General features: G+C 42.9%; 1 protein-coding gene across 1 annotated transcript; it reads right to left on the bottom strand.

Moving 5' to 3' along the window:
* Positions 1–348: 348 nt before the first annotated feature.
* Positions 349–20,547, bottom strand: WDR4 (WDR4 tRNA N7-guanosine methyltransferase non-catalytic subunit). Its single transcript, XM_021546769.3, has 11 exons — positions 20,411–20,547; positions 18,523–18,585; positions 17,601–17,747; positions 15,206–15,362; positions 14,554–14,666; positions 12,511–12,571; positions 11,401–11,499; positions 6,314–6,378; positions 5,470–5,653; positions 4,491–4,557; positions 349–1,502 (listed from the first exon to the last, which is right to left on the bottom strand). The coding sequence occupies exons 1-11, from the start codon at positions 20,530–20,532 to the stop codon at positions 1,321–1,323; spliced, it is 1,260 nt and encodes a 419-aa protein (XP_021402444.2). The 5' UTR covers positions 20,533–20,547; the 3' UTR covers positions 349–1,320.
* Positions 20,548–20,605: the final 58 nt, after the last annotated feature.

Genomic DNA, 20,605 nt, shown 5'->3' with positions numbered 1-20,605 from the left:
GCACTTAAGATGGCAGCTTCTCACCTTTCCTGAGATCCAAAAAATATCCTCATCACCAGTGCTGTACCACTGCACTGGCTGTTCCAGGTACAGCCCAGGTTTGCACCCCACACCTTCCTTCAGAAGACTGAAATTACAGGGTTTTCACCCCAGCTTCCCATCAGCATGGCATTCAGGTGAACTACCAAGAAATTTGCCTACCTGTTGCTGAGCTCTATTACTGGCATTCAGCATCTTCCATGGGAAAAAGGGAGATGACAGCAAACCAAGCAGCTGGGCCCCACATCTGCATTTGAATCCAAAAATTCTACGTGTCCAGACACTCCAGAGAGAAACAGACACAGTGCACAGGTTAATTCTGAGTACTTTTAATGGACTGCACAGATTTTCACAGCTGGTCTTGTGAAGGACATTATATTCCACATGAACATGATACCATCTGGCAGATGAACACATCTTCTGCCCCCTGATGAAGCAAGTGGCCCTATAAAGCTCTTACTGATAACTTCTCATGAAGATGTATCTCTTGGATAATTAAAATGGAAAAGTTCTCGATGAAAAAGGCAGGATGCACTCCAGATTTTGCTCCCAGGCCTCTGGAATGATTTTCACAGACACCAGTAGGATCATACTGCAATGGAAGTAGCTTCCAATAATACAAAGTTGACTGACACATTTTACTTTTACTTTGCAGCATACAAAATTAACTTTTGCACTTCTTCCTAGAGATATTCCACAAGTAGGAAGTAATGGATTAGAAGCTAGGCAAAATCCCAACCATATGAAATGAAGGTAAAGGAGAAAAACAGAGAAGGCAAAGTCTCAGCTAAAACTTCTCATACCCAGCAAGAATTTTTTCTACACTCCCTTTCCCATACCCAGGTACTCTAAGTTAGTTACATTAACTAACAGACTTTTAAAAAAAAACTTTAATAAAAAAACCCCAAAAACAACCCAAACCAAAAGTAATAAAAACAAAGTTGCATCCACTTTAATCAGCCTGTTTCCAATTGAAAAAGAAAGCCTGAACACAGTAGGCAAAAAGAACATCCTGTTTCAAGGAAAAGACCATCTCCAATATTCATACACCATGAATCAGAGATTCACAGGACTGAGCCACTAACACTGTATTCTGCTAGAAAGTTTAGGTATGTTGTAAATGCATTACTTGCTGCAAATAGGATATTATCATATCAGCCTGCCTGAAAACCTGAATAAAATTTTAAACCAATCCTTTTGCATAATTCACTTTTTATATAAAAACAGTCCCCAGTTGGATCACTTCCTTAACTCAGGGCAAAGGTCACAAGCTCACAGCAATCATAGTGATGGCTCTTCAGCCTTCATCTTTTTTTTTGCCTGTCCACTGGAAGCATGCTGCAGATCCTGCTTCTTCTTCTTCTGCTGCTGTAACCTTTCCTCCTTCCTCTGCAGGTACTCGTCCATGTTATCAAAGGAGGCCTTGTACAGGTGGCTGTAGTAGCTCTCTGCACCAACAAAACCTGTAGTTGGGCAAAGCAAAAACACAGGTGTGAACTCTCTCAGTGGTCTCATCAATGGCTTCCTGGACTGTACTTTTAGACAGTGGCATTCCAATTCATTTACTGTGCTCCTATCCACTGTATCAGCCTTCCAATACCTCAAGGGGCTTCAGGAGAGCTGGAGAAGGATTTTCATAAAGGCATGTGAAAGGAGAAGGGGGAATGGCCTGAAGCTGAAGGTGGGCGGATTTAGATTAAATATTGGCAAGAAATTCTTGACTGTGAGGGTGGTGAGGCCCTGGCACAGGTTGCCCACACAAGTTATGGATGCCTCAACCCTAGAAGTGTCCAAGGCCAGGCTGGACAGGGCTTGAAGCAACCTGGGATAGTGGAAGATATCCCTGCCCATGGCAGGGAGATGGAATGAGATCATCTTTAACGTCCCGTCCAACCCAAACCACTCTGTGACTAAATATCAACATTTACACTGTGTAAGCCTGATTTGTGTTGGCAAGCACCCGTTCAGCATTCACCAGCCAGGCACAGCCTCCACTTTTAGGCTAAAAAATTCATACAGAATCAATCAGCTCACAGGGAAGCAAAGAGAGGCCACAGCTCTCCTCACACTGGACACTTGCAAACTTCAGGGCTTCTGTTTTTAAACTGAAGTTGTTCCCCGAGACCCAAGCACTACTAAGGGAGTTGCCACCTAACTGTGCTTATCTGGATTTTCTCCTAGAGTATGAATAATAGAAGGACAAAGGAGCAGACTTCTAACAGTCGTGTCCTATAGCACATAAATTCCCAAGCATTTGTTCCAATGGCTTTGTTACACCTTCTGTGAATTCAGGGTAATATTCCTTACAGCATCCCCAAGACTGTAGGTTTAGATGAGTTTAGCAGGGGAACTAACTGCTATCCAAAAATCCCTCATCAGATTGTTTCTGTAGAAAACACAGAATGAAACCAGCTGGTTTCCATATTTCTAAAAAAATTTTGGCATGGCACTTGACAAAGCCAGTTATCTCCAGTTCTCATCTTCTCCCACTTACCAAAATTCACCATCATTAAAGGACAAATGAAGAGAAATCCAGTACCTGCTAAGGTGTAGTCCTGAAGCTAAGTGTGCTACTCCACAGAAACCCACATACAGCATCCCCTTGTTTCTTGACAGACAAACAAAGCAAGTTTCCCTTTGTGGTACTCAGCAAAGCTCAAGCTTTCACGTTCAGGGGTGCTGCACTCATACAGGCTTTACTGGCCTTTGGCCCTGGGAGAAATTCTATGCTGCCAGTTTGAATAGCTATGCTGCTCTCCACTTCATCAGTCTGCACTAAATCCTTTTCTGGGATCAGTTATAGCACAATGCCAAATTACTTAATGAGTCCAAGGGGGAATGGCTTCAAACTCACTGGGTTTAGATTCAGTATTAGGAAGAAATTCTCCCCTGTGAGGGTAGTGAGGCACTTTGAACAGGTTGCCCAGAAAAGCTGTGGATGCCCCATCCCTGGAAGTGTTGAAGGCCAGGCTGGATGAGGCTCTGACCAACCTGGACTAGTGGAAGGTGTCCCTACCCACAGCAGGGGGTTGAACTGGGTTGTCTTTAAGGTTCTTTTCAACCCAAACCATCCTAGGATTCCATGATACTTCCAGATTGACATTGCATCTTAAATCCTACAGAAATCTCAGACAGGTGAGAAAAGTTTATAAAAGGACAATATGCAGGGAGGGACTGGGACTGAATTCCATCACTTGTTTCAGAAGACATAACTACCTTTAAAGCACTAATAATGCACTGGAATAAGCACTCATCAGGTGAGCCTCCCCTTACCAATTAACAATAATGAACCCTCTCATATGAGCCGTGCTCCTTTCCCAGCTGCAGATGAGATGGTGAGTGTGTTTCACACTTGTTTGTTCCACGGGCTAATTATGCCCAAAACCTCTCCCCCTGCCTGCTCTCTCTACTACTCTGTGCTCATTTCCACTCAGACCTCATCCTCCTAATTATCTGCCTGGCTGTAACTATCAAGTCTGCAACATCTCCACACAAACATCTCCCTTCCAAAGGAACACATGACTTACAAAGACTGCATCACCTTAATTACAATTTAATGACCAAGTTAATGACTAAACCATCCAGTACCAGATATTAAGGAGACTTTACACCAGACTGAACAATTCTGCAGCTCTTCCATCTTTACATATGGCCACTATGAACAGACCATAAGACTGGTGGGAACTGAACCATGTTTTTAAGGCAGATTCCAGTCTCCCAACAAAGTATTCCATGAATAAAGTTTCAATACAGAATTGAGATTTTTAGCACATGACACAGCCCGTCTCTACCCTGCATCCAAAATCATTGCTGTAGTTTGAGCTGGGTGTTTTTGATAATACAAAAAATCCTGGAAACATAGGGTGCTTCTGAATGAGGAAACCAGGCATTATTTTTCTGACAGAGACTGGGAGTGGGGAAGGAAGCAAGAAGAAAATGAGCCAGCCAGACACTATGCAATGTCATATGTTGTCCCATCCAGGGTCACACCTTCCAGTCACATCAGGTTCCACATCCTGCCCTGCTAAGGTGGACCCAACAGCCTATCTTTACAGAAGAGCTGATCCATCCTGTCTCCACTGCACGTGTGATAAAGTCTCACACCCAGGCAGGAGACAAGACAACACACACCAGTGTTTGATACCACAGCAGTAAGACAGGCTCCAGCAGCACTGCCAGAAGCTGTTTGGATGCATCCCTGTGATAAGGTGTCTGTAGAAAAGTTATAAGGCTGCAATTCAGCTCTAAATACCTACATGGTTCTGTGATAACAGAGCCCTGAACACACTTCATTATCTGCACTGACTTCCACACCAGACAGTGATGGAACTGAGAAAAGACTGAGTGACTTCAAGAGTCAGCTGAACTGACCTGAACTCCAATCTTGTTCTAAATCTTATGCTTCAGCTGTAAAAACTGCGTTCCCTAAACCTTCAGGCCAAATTTCTCACCTTCAAACACCGTCCAGTTGTCTTGAATATATTTTGACATCTGTAATCCCTTGTCATCAGTTACAGCCTGGGAAAAGGAAGGAAAGGCTGCATGTTATTTTGGGATTAAGAGACAATTTCATGTTCCACAGCATGCTGAAAAATTCAACAGCTCTCAGAAGTGTGTAGTGAAACAGAGCAAGTGTAAAACCTTGATGATCTCTTCCAGGCTCCTTTTTTCTCGGACTGTTATTGAAACCAAGCCTGAGATCTCAAGTTCTGCTACTTGAGAAAGCTTTGCCACTTGAACAAAGAAATTGATTCCCACTTACTAATCTGTGAGGAAAATAAATATCCTAGGGAACACGTTAGGGTCAAAGAACACACTCGGAGAAGTTTCTTTAAAACCTCTTCACAACCAGACCATAATTAGCTGGGGACTTACAAGGGTAACAAATGAGTTTCCACTTTTTAATAGGTAATAAAAGAGAACTTGATGGCACATACCCCAGATCCGATTCCCTGTTCTCACTGAAAATAAAAGTAATTCCCTTACTATAACCAGGATGCCTTGTTCTGCAAAGGATCCCTCAGAGGCAGGCACAAGGAAAGCTGTGTGGGAATAATTCCTGAGCAAATCCAAAGGGATTTTGTTGGTTTGTGGTTTTGTTGTTTTTTTTTTTTTTTTTAATCAACAAGTGTAGCCCACAGAAATCTCAGGCAATGGTTTAAAGTAATGAGTGCTGATGAGCACTCTGATCCTGCTATGCCAGATGGCAGCTTCAGCTGAGAACAGACACACTGATGTTCACAACAAGCTCTTGACACCTTTGCATTGTACACAGGTGAGCAGAAGAATGAAATGTGGATCTATGGCTTTTACTCCATCTCAAGACAGCGAGAAAGGTGCCTTTTTAGCTTCCATGGAACAGCAAATTCCACGTCTGTTGTGGCCTCAAGAATCACCACACACTCAGGATTTTCAGCATTAAAAAAGTACCTTCCACTGTCCATCACATGCTCTGTATGAAAGAAGAGGAGCTTCCTTGTCTTCCTGCAAAATCCACAGGTCTCCCATTTCCTCAAATGCAATGTCCCAGCCTTTGTGTTTCAGAGAGATTTGCTGTTTGTAAACCAGCTGCCGGGCAGTGGCATCGAGCTGAAAGATGTAGACTGTGGGAATACTTTTGAGAGGAAAAACTTAATTACCATTATTACCAAATCCACCTACAGCCATCACTTGTACAGCAAACCACAGACACCCACTCTAATTCCAAACAGAGCCAAAGCCAAGTGGTTAGAATGAGCACTTCAAATGCTGTTTGCTTACATGATCTGAGTCAGAAGCTGTAAATACCCGAAGTGTCAAACAGCTTTTCAAGTGTTATGTGAAAGAAAAAGCAGACAGTGCTGCCTCCTCTTTAAAAAAAGGGTAGTAAAGGGAATTTCATAATGATTACTAAGGACTTTTATAAGGAGTGTTGCATTGTGACACACAGGCCTACAGGGCTGCACTTGAAGTTAAATATACAGCTGAGCACAAACCAAAATAGAACATCCCCTAGCTCTTGTACATCCCATCCTCGTGTTTCCTCCACTGAGGGAAAGGCATTACAAGCTCTGCAAAAATTAACTAAGCCAGGTAACCTTGCACTCCCCTCTGCACTCAGAGCAAGTCCAGGACACAAAGGCTCCCTGGGAGGACACAGGCATTCCTGGACACCTGGAGATCCACAGTACCAAGAACTCCAGGTTCAGGGAAAGCCAGGACAGCCAGCAGGGAAAGCTGCTCGTGTCTTTGCAGCAGCTGTGATGATTTTAGGCATTATTCCATCTATTCTTACCTGTCACACAGAATGGCAACATAACCACCTTGGCAGCAGTAGGTTATTCTTGACACGGTGAATTTCTATTAGGAATAGAAAAAAAAAAAACATCCTTGTACGTTGAGACCATTTATGGGCAGAAAATTCACATTCCATTTCACTATGAGCCTTTAAATTTAGCAGATGTCTTAATTTACAGCAAGTTAAGCAACTTAATTACCTTCTAAGTGCAGTCAAGGTTTTTTTTGTACCAGTGTTTGCTGTTTTATGAAGTTTTCCACACTTCTCCCTTCCACACTGTCCAGAGATCAAATGTAAAGGTTTGAGTGAGCTACTCTTAGCAGACAAACCAACAGATGAAGGAAAATACACCACCTTCAAACATTCTCTCCTGCAATGCTAATGACAAAAACAGTGACATCAAGCCTGCTCAGGCAGAGTATCACTCCAGCAGCTCAGACATTACAAGCACAAGCTATTAGCTGCTGTTCTGTTTGTTAAAAAACGAAGATAGTGATGCATAGCTAATATCCCCTATATCCCTGCTGTGCTGCCTCTGTTCCAACCTGAGGCGGGGTGAAGCCATCCTGCTCCACAGAAAATGTGCTCTGAACAACAAGGAAAGCCTGCCTGAGGCCATTTTCCTCATAAAAAAAAAAAATAAAGGCAACAAAACCAACACAACAACAAAAAATACCCACATCACACTCCTAATTTAGAAGCTATACAGTTTTATCTGGGAAAGAAGCAGCACCTTTGCTGCACAAACCATTCTATTTGAAATACAAAACAACTGATTTGAGGTTCCTGGAGTGGGAAGAACTTGGGAGGAGTAGAAAAACTACAAAATTATGTCCTGGGGTGCTTTTCAAAAGTATCTATTATATAATGTGAACAGCAAAACTGCAACAGCAAAAGGCTGGCTCTCAAGTGTATTTTATAAGCAGTGACAACACCAACACTGCTGATGACTAAAACCTTCCAAGCAGAGAAGCAGAGTTATTTCCTTTAGGGCAGGGAAAATACATCTTTTTGACTCTACTGGTAGAATTCTGATGTATCCTCAAATATTATTTTTTTTAACCTCCACCTCTTTCCCTAACATGACACTGGTGACTGGACAGAACCTCTGGTTCACTAAGTTGGGGTAAATTTGGGAGTTACCACAAGATTTTACCCTTGCAGCTACCAGCTGATGTATAGGCATTGTCAGGGTGCTTGTTTCACAGTTTTGCAATCCATGTAGGAAAGCAAAACAAGCTGTACAGCTTCCAAAAATTCAAGTCAGCAAGTTTAACACCAGAAGCTAACTATTTTGTCAACAGCACATGATGCAACCACTAAGAGATAAACCAACTGTGGGAAAGAAAATTAATTCATGGTATAACAGAGCTGAAAACATTTTTTTTTTCTCCAGCACATAAGAAAAATTCTGTGATACAATTTCATAGGGGGAAGCAAGAACAATATGCACACACTTTTCACTCATCTCAACCACCTGTTTGGACAGAAGAGGAACACTTAATAAAAAATATTATCAAAAGGACTGATATGGTTCAGAGCTCCTGGGAACAGATGGAACTGATCTCCTGCTACTCTGCAGAAATATTAAGTTATTAGTCCATATTTAGCACTGGGACTCAGGACCCCTGTTTCACCAAAGATGGTTCCAAGTACCAGGTAGGATGAGTGGGCTGAACCAGAAAGGTTCTGTGTAGCTAATGTGGCTAAAAGCTGTTTCTGCAGGATGGAGCCACTTACACCACAGCTTTGGAGTAGAACTGACAGCTCCTATTTACTGTAAGCCATGAGTGGGTTCTTCAGACACTTAAAGGAACAAGCTAAAATAGGTATATATGTATATAAAAGCTGAAACCCATGCTATTTATTTCTAATAACAAAGCTCTGCCTCTCTGCCTGTTGCTTGACAAACATGCAGGGAAGTGCCACCTACACAGCCAAGTGCTTTGTCAGAGAGACAAAGGCCTCTGTGAACTTGAATTAGGCAGCAGCTCTCTCCCAACCCCACTGGAGGAGGGAGGAGGAGGCTGTTTTGATTTAAACCAGGTTTTATTCACAGCTGGAAAGAGACAAAAAAATGCATCTTTCCAAGTTCTTTCCATGTGTGGGTAAGTTAAAAATCCAGCAAAATGAGTGCAAGACTCACAGCAGTATCATGGTCAAGGACAGGGCTATGAAATCAGTTAAGGAAGGGCTACAAGAACATTCTGTGACAAACAGATGTTCACTTGATACTCTCTGAACTCAAGACAGTATTTATATGACACTGTTATCGGCCTGCCAACACCTTAAAATTAACTTTTGATGTCATCTGTGAGAAGAGGTGACCCTATAAAAAATTAATGTACTGGTGCATTGGGGTAGAGTTGTGCAATTCATGTTCTGGACTTTAAACAAGCTTCTGCTGTCAAGAGGATCAGATGAGGTGAAAGCTGTGAAGCAGGAAAATATTTATATAGCACTATGGAATTAAGAGAATTACTCCCATTCTAGTGGGAAAATGAACTGAGGATCTGTAAGCCATCAGCTGAAACCCGTGCTACACTGCTCAAAACACTCCTACATTCTCCAAACAGACACATATTCATCATCTGCCAAGCAAAATAAGCCCACATTTTTGTGCTCACATGATCCACCATTACTGATGATTCCATCCTCATTGAGCTTCAAGCTGTGTTTAAAGCTCCAGTGCATTCACACTGACTGTCAATGCTAAAAATGAAACATAACAATACAGAAAAAGGAAAAAAAAAACCACAAAAAGCACTCATACCCCCATCTGATCTCTGGCTGCAGAGTCCTTTGCAGACACTGTGCTTGTTACAAGCTGCAAAGTGCTGGCTCAAGAGATTGTGTCCTTAAATTCAGACCATGAATGTCACTCTAGGTTGTGCAGATGATGTGTGACATACCTGGATGCACAGCATGACTAAAGACTGTCACCAGATGTCTCCTGTGGCATTTCTAGCGCTACGATGCCAGCAGAACACAAGTCTTGTCACTGCAGAACACCTGTGAGAGTGAGCAGTGCCCAGGATTTCAGAGAGACAAGTCACAGGCCACCATGTGGCTTCCAACAGCACCACCACATGTGGCAGTGGATGGAAAAAACTGCAAGTGGATGGAAAAACTGCAAGGCACTGCAATAATAAGGTTTATTACTTAATTACTGTGTTCTATTTATTAACCCACAGTTTATAGGCTTTCCCCTTCTGTCTTTGCTTACTCACACTGGGACAAAGAAGCTAAATGGAGACTCCTCAAGCAAAGGGCACTTCCAATTTCTCCTGAGGCTGCATCAACATGAAGAATATCTCATGGAAGGGATTTTATTAGGGGACAAGGCAAGTATTACTAACCTACATTTAAAAACATTCTAAGAGAATTGGAGAGGTTTTCTTGGATCAGTTCCTACCTGCAGCAACGGGTTTCTTGACATTTGTTTACCCAATGCTACATTCAAGGTTTACTATATAGTTCAATATTATTTTTTTATTAACTTGTTTGGAATCAGTGCAATTAGGGTTCAGTGTCAGATCTAGCACTGCTAATTTACTCACAAGCCATCTTAATAATTCTAAGCCAGTCTTCTCTGCAACAAAATAGCATTTTTAATATTAATCAAAGAATTCCCCACTTCAGTTAGCTGCTTACTTGTCCTCGCTGATCCTATAAATCTAGAAGGCAAACTGTTTTAAAATAAACCCATTATTCCCTCTAGAAAAAATGCTCAAATCCTGCTGCACCCAGAGTATCATTGGATAGCAGTTAGATGGGCTTGTCAACCAGTCTTGTCAAAAACCCTCAAGAAAGATTTCAAGCACTGGCATCCAGCTGAAATGAGGCACAGACCCTGTGAATGTGAGAGGTCTGTGGCTCAGATGTGTTTTCAAGAAGATTCCCAAGTCCAAGGAGCAGGTTAAATGGTCCATATGGATATCACCCTGAATTCCTGCTAACAGGAACCTAAGAGTCCAACCCTTGGCCAAACCTAAGATTTTCGATATGCAAATGGGACAGCTGTGATGGAAGTGGCTCCCCAGCTGCTGGGAGGTGAAGCACAACACACTTCCACCACCAAAACCACAATACAAAGGAGGGAAGGCAAAATTTTCAATTCCATTTCTGCCTAGATATGGATTCCACAGTGGATTTGCCTTGAAGAGCCCTGCATGGATTCCCAGCCACCTGACAACTGGGAGGCAGCTATGGTCTGCAGGGAAAGAAGTGTTTTTAGAGATTCACATGAAAAATCACACACAGCAGGATGGGTGGTGAGGTGAACTCAAATAACCCAGCAGATGAGTAGGTGGTTTAATTCCATGCATGCAGCAGGGACAAGGACAATGCTATTTCACTGCTAATTCGTCTTATGCCACATTAAATGACAAGAAAAAACAAAAATCTACATTTCAAGCATCACCAGAATAACTGCTCACCTCAGGTGAGCATCTCAAGTCACAGCAGCACCCCAAACTTGTGTGTGTGAGACTGCTGATGTACAGGCTGGAAGCTCAGGAGAGCTCCTAGGGTGCTCAGTTTTTGTGTAGGACTCACACATTTAAATTTTGGACACCAGCCAGCTGCAAGAGAACCCAAAATAACAAACCCAGCATTTTGACTCCACAGGGCACCACTGGAGGTCACTGGTTAAAAATACTACAAAGCTTCTTTTTGCTCAGGAAAATTGCAACTTTAACACTTGAAATTCTGAGCATTTAAAAAATGGGTGAATGTTTAGATCCTCCCAGTATCACAGGATGTTTTCTGCCTAGGAGAATACAACACCTGTGGTTTTGGAAAAAAAAATTCAAGTGAAGGTTTAGTTCACTGTGCAGAGCTTAGATTTGGGAAGAATTAGAAGCAGCTTCTTTTGGTCACTGCTTGGCACATTTTAGAAATTCACACAAAACACATGAATGGATCTCAGGGACCATCCTCCCAAAATCCCAGACTACTCTAACAGTTTTTGTAAGTTCTAAACCCAGTGACAGAAGGGAAGCACTTCTAACAAAATACAACCAACACGTTTGGCAGTGCCAAGGATCAGGAGCACAGCAAAAGCACTGGACACATGGACATACCTGGTCTGGTTTGGTTGCCTGTGGCCCACAGATGGTACTCAGCTGACAGCAGTGCACTTCTTCTCCACTTTTATACTCCCAAAGTCTCAGAGTGGAGTCCTGGACAGATGGAAGTGGACACAAGTCTGCTACTACCAGCACTCAGGCAAAGAGAAGACAGTCCTGGCCTTCAGCTAAACCCTGTTCCCTGAAGAGCTCCTCACAGGAGCTGCTAAATAGTCACTTAGTTAAGACCTCAAATTGCAAATAAAGCATTTTAATTAACATAATTTCCCCTTGTATTCTAAATTATTCAATCATGCTAATTTTAATTCTCCTTTTGAAGTGGAAATTGGTAGCTGGAGGAGGGCATTTCAAGCATGTCTCAAACAGTACAGTCATGCATGTGCTCAGAATTTTAACAATTCTTCCAGGCTGCCTCTCTCTGCCCCATGCTCTTTTTATCAACCAAATTCTCATTTGATTTAGGAACCTCCTGAAGAGAGATTAAACACCTCTATGGAAAAACAAAGCCAAGAGCATTTCTAAGAGTGAAATACAGACATGTGCAGCACTAGCAGTAGAGCTGCTTCAATAATTAAGAAGGACAAGAGCCTTAGGGAAGCAAAAACAGCAGCTGAAATGAAATGCCAGGAGTTACTGTGATCTTCACATCTTCAGAGGAAACATTATTTGTTTCCTCTGCAGTTTTGGTAGTCTAGGGAACAAAGAATATTGTCTCCCTTCTTTTAGGCCAGCTCCATCTCTGTGCAGATGTGGCAAGATGCCATCAGTTCAGGAACAGGGCTGGGGAGGGAAGCGAGGGAAGGTTCATTTCTACAGTTCCCATCCAAGATGCTCCAGAGCAAGAGTTAATGGTAATTTACCATCCCAAAGATGCCTTTTACTGTAAGCACAGTAAAAGGTTCTTATGTGATCCAGCAACAGAATGGCTGAACACTGAACAAAACCAAGAAAAAGGGGGCATGAAGAGGAGGGAGGCCATGCTGCAAACCATGAGAGATTACTCCAAGTATCCCAAGGAATTAGGCCAAAACACAAGTATAAATAATAACAATAAACCAAACACACAAAAAACCAACACTTTTTGGCAGAAATTGCAATACATACCCCAGAAGCTGACAGCAGCAGGTCAGGACAGTTGGGTATTACAAGTATTCTGCTTACAAACCTAAAGGAAAAGCAGTCAAAAGTTGAACTCTCTTGCTTAACACCCTGGTCTTTAAACGCACAGGAAGAGAATAACAGCAGTTTGAAAGAGAAAATTACAATAAACAAACAGATTTTCCACATCAAGATAATTAGGAGGAAGAAGAAAATGTCACCAGTGCTTAGTAAATATGCACTACACAAACTACTGACTTTCTACTTAATAAAGAACTACATTTCCCCATTTTCACTCAGGGAATTCTACTGAGTTCTTCCTAGCTGAGAACACTGTCATTTAGATCAAAAAATGCCAATGGAGACAGATTTACTCAGGCAGCACATTCCCTTTCTCAGTTCATGATGCACATTAAAAACATGAATCAACAGATCCTTTAAAACACAACACTGAAGGCTCAGCCTCTGGAGTGCCACATCTCTCCAGACACAGTTAGAAGATCACTTACAAGCAATCTTTAGAGAATTTTAATGTGGCAATTTACCAGTGCCTACATTCAGCCCAGAAGTTGGTGATCCTGTTTTGTCTTTGGTGAGCAGTGATGACCTAAACTTCTGGGGATCACTATTATCTCAGAGCTCACCAATCTCAAATACAGTGACCTGAGCAGAACACGACCTGAATGGGACAGTCTTGCCTTTGAAAACAGGCATAGCTTTAAAGACATAAGAGTGAAAAAATAAAAGGAAGAGATTTGGTCACTGTAATACAAACTTCCAGGACAAAGCAGGCACAACACATCCAGAAAGAATCTGAGAGAAGAAAATCCAGGACTGTGAAACGAGACAATTACTGCTTTATGTAACCCCTTTTTATTCATTTATAATTAAAATACTGAATTTTTTAATCCATTTTGATCAATTTACACTGCTTTTCACTTTGCAACCACTAATGAACACCTTGGACACTTCCAGGTATGGGGTATCCACAACCTCCCTGGGCAATCTGTGCCAGTGCCTCACCACCCTTACAGTAAAGAATTTTTTCCTTATATCTGATCTAAGCCTACTCTCTGTAAGTTCAAAGCCACTCCCCCTTGTCCTGTCACTCCAAGCTCTTACAGACTCTCTCCATCTTCCTTGCAGGCTCCCTTCCTTGAATGTATTTCACACTGGAGTCTCCAGCATGCTGCAGTCTGGTGTCCAGGAAGGGATGCTCTACCCACCCTGGTGACACAGACAAGTTTTTTGTTTTACCACAGAACCTAGCGAGTCTGAGTTCTGCACTGGGATGATATTAATTTAACTAGCATATGTTCAAACCTCTAAAGACAGCTCCTAAGACTTCCCTTCCTTAGACTAAGATAGGCTCCATCCTGAGCTAACCATTTCTGGAGCCTCTTGTGACCAGCATGTGGAGGGAGATGTTTCTGTTCCTCTGCTCTGCTGAGGCCCCAAAGGATGTTGTGTCCAGCTCTGGACTCCTGGCTACAAGAAGGACATAGACCTGTTGGAGCAGGTCCAGAGGAGGTCACAGAAACAAGCAGAGGGCAGGAGCACCTCTGCTGTGAGGAAAGGCTCAGAGAACTGGGGGCTGTTCAGCCTGGAGAAGAGAAGGCTCTGGGCCTGCAGCCTTCCAGTTCCTAAAGGGTTTTTTTAGAAAGACTTGTTGCAATAAGAGAATAAATAAAGCTTTAAACTCACTGCAGACTCAGACCAGATATAAGGAAGAACATTTTCACGATGAGGTTGGCAAAACACAGATTGTCCAGAGAGGTGGTAGAGCCCAATCCTTGGAAACATTCAAGGCTAGCTGGAACAGGGCTCTGAGCAACCTGATCTTGCTGACTATGTCCCTGCTCATGGCAGGGGGTTGGACTGGATGACTTTAAAGGTCTCTTTTTCCACCCCAGGCCATTCCATGATTCTACCAGAGACCAAGCTGTTGTTTAATGTGATTTGAGGAGAAAACTTCACCCACTGAGAGTGGATGAAGGTGCTGTGCAGGGAATGGCTGCACACAGGGGCTCTGGAACACAAGGCACTCACTCTCTGTGTCCCATGCAGTAGGAGACAATACAGTAGGGAGCCTTTGTCAAGCTGACTCTGATCTTCTCATCTCTGTCTGCAGTCAGGATATACCGGTCGTCAGCACTCAGGGCCTGTTGGCAAAGGAAGAGCTTTAGTGCCCAGCAGTTCAAGGCTTGAAATTCTCCTTAACTAAGAAAAATTACTATCTCCTCACCCAAAAAGGCAGGTACAAACATGAAGCCACTTTTTTCCACCAACAATGGAAGCATAAATCTTTGTGACAGTAACGTTCTCACTCACTAAGACAAGCAACACTGACTTCCAGGTCCAGTGAAAGCCACTGGGCCCCAACTGTACAGCTGCAAGACCCCTTCCATCTTAAAAAGAAACATCACATCAAAGAGCTCAGCTGACATGGCAGAGTGGATGAACTCCCATGGACACTGTCACCAAGACTTCTGCGACTGTAACATGAAGACTTTTTCAACACTCATAAGCTTTTTTCCTTACCAAATTCTGCCAACACAAACTCAGTAAGAAGAAATGTGGACCACATTTCATATACATAATTAAAAAAAAATTAAAAAGCAAACCACAAATCTGGGACAAGAGCAACAATGAGAGACCCAAGTGCAAACAGGAATGCAGGTTTGTAAATACACACACTTACCACATCCAATAGCAGAGAGACATGGCCCAGCTCAAGTTTTCCATCTGCTTGAGGTTCTGTTATTGAGTAAGAATAGACATCACCAGACTTATCTGCAACAAAAATCTTATCCTCTGCAGCTGTGATAACCAGGGATGTGCATCTCCTGTTCACAAACCTGAAAGAAAAATGGCACAGCTTGAACAGCTCTGGATGGCAGCTTCAGCAATTCTGAAGTTAAATAGACCAAGAGGCCGGGCAAAAAGTTCTCAGATGCAACATTACTGAAATGGCAGCGATGAGAGGAACACTGTGGGACTGAAATAGCACTTTTGAGTCTAGTAAATGAGTGACTTATGTAATAGCAAACACCTGGGGTGGGGAGAGGAATAGGAGACCATTAAAAGCTGCATGACTGCATTTTGCTTTGGTATTTTCTCAACTGAGCACCTCACACAGGCAGCATGCCAGGATTCTAATGAAGGCTGGTAGACTTCCTTGCACTCTACATCATAAAAACGTGAGTTAAACACGTAGAAAAGACAAGGCAGGATTTGTCCTATTAGGAGTCCTTTGCAACAACACTTAAAAACTGTGTAGGAGCTACTCCTCTGTACTGCAAAGGGAAGCCCTTGATGGAGAGCCTTGGAACTCTTTTCTCCTCATATCCCAAGCCACAGAGCCACAGGCTCCGTGTTCCTTGTCCAGACAAAGCTCTGAACTTGAACTCTGAGTTTCCCTCATCGTCTGCCATCATCTCATAGCTCCAGCTGCCAGTGTAGTAGGTAACAGCTTTCTTACATCTACTCAGATAAACATCAGGAGCACAGATGCCAGAAAACACATCCTGTGTGTTAGCACAGGACTGTGGGCACCAAGGATTGTAGAAATGGGTATTTATATTCACCTATTCTGAAATTCAGTGGCCATGAGGAGGCAAGAGGACAATACACTATACTTCAGGTAGGAAGAGGGAAATTCCCAGACTTTTCAACAGCTGTTTGAAGGAACACCACCACAACAGGATCACAGGCAACACAGTTCCAAAAAAGGTTACTTTGCAGAAAATTCTGCTCCAAGTTCACTGTACCACCTGTGATCTTGAGCACAAAGATTCAAAAGTTCCCCTTTTTCTGACACAAGCTGACTACAAAAGCCAGCACTGTGTGAGATATTTATACAGCTTGCCACAAACCAACCCAAGTCACATAGCTCAAACTTTGGCATTGTTATCCATGCAGAAAGCCTTTTGCCTGTATTCCCAGTTTCCCAGTATGAGGTAATGACATTGCCAAAAAAATCCAGCTGTGGGCCTAGTTAAACTTCCAGCAGAAACTAAAACACCAAACAATTAGCCAGTGGCATGTTACAGGAAAGGCAGGACACAGAATGAACAGAACTGGGCATTTCTGGCTTTATCATAGAACATCCTGAGTTGGAAGGGACCCACAAGGATCATTGAGTCCAACTCCTGACCCAGCACAGGACACCCCAACAATCCCAACACGTGCCTGAGAGCATTGTCCAAACCCTTCCTGAGCTGTGTAAGCCTTGGTGCTGTGACCACTTCCCTGGGGAGCTGTTCCAGTGCTCAACCACTCTGGGTGAAATACCTTTTCCTAATATTCAACCTAAACCTGCCCTGGCACAGCTTCATGCCATGACCACTTCCTCACTACAACACTGTTTAACCCCAAGGGTCCAGTCCATCCTCTATCCAACACACAGAGCAAAGCTACAGAGACTCAAATTTATTTTTTTTTTGCAACCAGGGTCTCACATTTGTCAGAGACCAACAGAAACAGAGACACCACATGCTCAGATACTTTCTCAGGAAGCCCTTCAGAGTCTTGATTTTTCTACAGAGAATTGTCACAAGCAGCAGCAGAAAACTTGGAACTGGAGGACCTCTGGTGGACAGCTACAGGCTGTTTCCTCAAGAGGAATGTACTGAAGAAAAGCAGCTGCAGCACCTCTAAAGATGTGCTTTTTGAAAAAAATTACAACTTTTTAGAAAGGTCACAAACTCCCCAAAACCAGAAGGAACAGATAATGCACTCACTGAACTGCTCGGCATCAGTCTTACAGGTCCAACCCCAGTGCCCCAACAGTGGGTAGAGTTTTAGTTCTTAAAGATAAAAAACACTGGGTTTGGAATAAGGAAAGAGATTATCTTTCCTTGGACAGTGATATTAAACACCAGCACCCCCATTCTCGGTGATGGGAAGGCCACACATCAATCCTTGACAAATATTCTTCCAAAAACACTGAATTTGTTTGAGCAAGGGAATTAAAAAAAAAAAAAAAAAAAAAGAAAGGAAGCTAAGTAGTAACAAATATCAACATCCCAGATACTCCCATTTTAGATCTGTAAATGCAGAAGTCCATAACAGCATGCACCATCCTGCTTCCTTACCTGACACTAACACATTCCCAGGAAGGCTTTGTACGGAACAGAATCAGGCGTTTGTTGTCATCTGTCAAGGCAAAATAACCTCCTGATGGGGAGAAGGCAAAGGCCAGGATGTCATCACTTCCTTTATCTGTCCCTTTTCCATCCTGCCTAATAGAGAGAAGGAACCAACAGTTCACAACCTGATAGCTACTAAATTCCCTCAGGGAGTTGTTCCCAAACCACCCAGGAGCATAAAGAACAAAGTAAACTTTAAACAGTTTTATTTCTGCTTAGAATGTTGAACCAACCCAGACATTAGTGCAAAAAAATAAGCCAAGACAAAGGAAATTGACAGGTCAAAGCCTGTTTAGAAAACAAAAGTTTGTGCTGGCACATCTTGATATAAATTATGAAGTATAAACATATATATGAGGTATAAATATATATAAAAATTATAAATTATTTCTCTATGAGGAAACCAGTAAAATGTTTCCTGTTTGGCTACAAGTAAAACAATATCCAGTGGTTGAATCTAAGCTATGAAAAACACTTTTTTGTGTGTGTGTTTTGAATTCTCATGACTTACAGAACAGATCTGGAGAAGAACTTATTTAAGAACTTTGTGGATATTATTGGTCTTAGATGTCTAACAAAGAATGCAGGACTTTTCCACAAATGTCTTGACTGACAAGAGACAGAATTACTGATTTTGATTTTGCCACTGCTGTTTTTTTTTTTTTAGAAAAAAAAAAGAGAAGAAAGGTGCACAGTGGAATGAAACTCTGGATGAAACAGAAACAAAAACCAGATCCATACATAACCATCAGGGTTAGCAAAACCAACCCTTCACCTGCTCAAGGAGTCATCCTGTGGGTTTTTGGCTGCCTCCACAGCCACACAAGCTCAGAGATGCACCCTCCAGGAAAAGAGCAGATTTTCTCACCCTTTCTCTCCTAAGGGTTGCTTCTCTGCACTGCTGCAATCGTACACGAAGAGACTCTCATCACTGCAAGGGAAAAACAAACCTAAAATTACTGCACTAAAACAACCAGCAGCTTTACCTATGGAAAATAGCAACTGTTTAGTAGGATTCTCTTATTTTAGTTATTGGGCACAACTGCCTCCCATCTTGAGAACCACCTCTACCCAAGTGGTCTCCCAGAGTGCTACAGATGTGGCAGAAGCTTAAAATTTTGGACTGTGACATGTCAAAAAGGAAATTCTTCCCTGCTGGTGCAGTAACCCTGTATTTTGCATAAATTTTATTTCTGTCACTCTCAGCAAATCTGTCAGTAGCATTTACCCAGTCACAGAATCACAGGACTGGTGAGATTGGATGGGACTACAGTGGGTCAGCTGGTCCAACCTCCCTACTTGAGGAGGGTCACCCCAGAGCACACAGCACAGGACTGTGCCCAGACAGTTCTGGAATATCTCTGGAGAGGGAGACTCCACACCCTCACTGCACAATCTGATCCAGTGCTCAGTCACTGCACAATAAAAAAGTTCTTCCTCATGCTCAGGTGGAACTTCCAGGGCATCAGTTCTGTCCCTTGACTCTTGTCCACTGCTGGGCACCACGGAGCAGAGCCCGGCCCATGCTCTGACATCTCCCTTCAGACACCACACAGAACTTCAGCATCATTCAGGTTGGAAAGGACCTCTGGAGATCACCCAGTTCAACTCCCTGCCCAGGAAAGCTCCCCTGGAACAGTGACACAGGAACGTGTCCAGATGGCTCTGGAATGTCACCAGAGAGAGAGAGACTCCACTCCCCCCCTGGCCAGTTGTTCCAGAGCTCTGCCACCTCCATGGAAAGAAATTCTTCCTTGTGTTGAGGTGGAACTTCTTGTGTTTTATTTTATGGCCATTGCTCCTCATCCTGCCACTGGGCAACAGGAGATGCAAAGAGCCTGGCACCATCCATTTGGCACCCACCTTGGAGATATTTATATGCACCTTCCTTATGGACATAAAATAGACCATTATTACATATGTGTGTGTATATATATATGTAGTATACATTCTAGGCATTTATATGTATTTGTATACATATGTATTTATATACATATGTATATATATATATAAAATAATCTTGTATACTCTAGGCATTTACAGTTTTATGCATGTTAGACATATACATGTAATACATGTGCTATATACCCATTACATATATACATATATATGCTATATATATACACCTATGTTTTCCATAAGCTATGTATACATATAGACTGTTATAGATATAAAACACATGTATGTATATAACATATATGAATGTATATAGCATATATGAATGTATATAGCATACACGTAGATATAACATATACGTATATATAACATATACGTATATATGTGTACTTACGTAAATATGGAGTGTATATATATAAAATATATATAAAAATATATAAAATATATAAAAAAATATATAAAATAAATTTAAATATATATAAAATATATAATATATATAATATACACTATATAAAATATTGTATATATATTATTTATATTTTCTATATATGGTGTGCATATATCGATATATATTCTCTATGCTATATATAGCCCAACTGGGGGAGCACAACCGTGACAGAAAACCGGCAAGGCTACAAAGTTCCAAAGTGGCATTTCCGTCCCAGAAGACGCGGACACGGCGCTGGGAAAGGCACGAACCTGCGCAGGGCCGGCGGCTCCCTCGCTGCCCCAGCACCTCCCCTCACCCCACACGGGGCCCTGCGAGCCCCCTCAGGAGGCGCCAGGCGGCCTCCGCCGCTCGGGCCCGCCGTGCCGCGCACTGACCCGCAGCGCCCCGGCCCCGCACGCCCCGCACTGACCCGCTGTGGCCCGGCCGCGCCGCCAGCAGCCGCCCCCCGGCGCTCGCCACGGCCGCGGCCCCGCGCAGCGCCAGCGCCGGGCGGGCCCCGGGGCTGCGCCCGCCGCCATCGCCGCCCGCCATGCGCCCGCGCCGCCGCGTGACGTCACCGCGTGGCGTCGCCGCGTGACGTCACCGCCCACCGCCAGCCCGCGGG

This window comes from Lonchura striata, chromosome 1, assembly GCF_050655825.1.
Source record: "Lonchura striata isolate lonStrDom1 chromosome 1, ASM5065582v1, whole genome shotgun sequence".
Taxonomy (NCBI): domain Eukaryota; kingdom Metazoa; phylum Chordata; class Aves; order Passeriformes; family Estrildidae; genus Lonchura; species Lonchura striata.
The sequence above is the reverse complement of the archived record's forward strand: the minus strand, read 5'-3'. Positions and strand labels throughout refer to the sequence as shown.

Excerpts from the sequence above, each read along its gene's own strand:
- WDR4 (XM_021546769.3), bottom strand. The coding sequence starts at position 20,532 with ATGGCGGGCGGCGATGGCGGCGGGCGCAGCCCCGGGGCCCGCCCGGCG. Across the intron at positions 12,572-14,553 it reads TACTGCATGGGACACAGAGA|GTTTGTAAGCAGAATACTTG; the intron begins GTGAGTGCCTTG and ends CTTTTCCTTTAG. Across the intron at positions 11,500-12,510 it reads TGCTGCTGTCAGCTTCTGGG|GACTCCACTCTGAGACTTTG; the intron begins GTATGTATTGCA and ends CCATCTGTCCAG.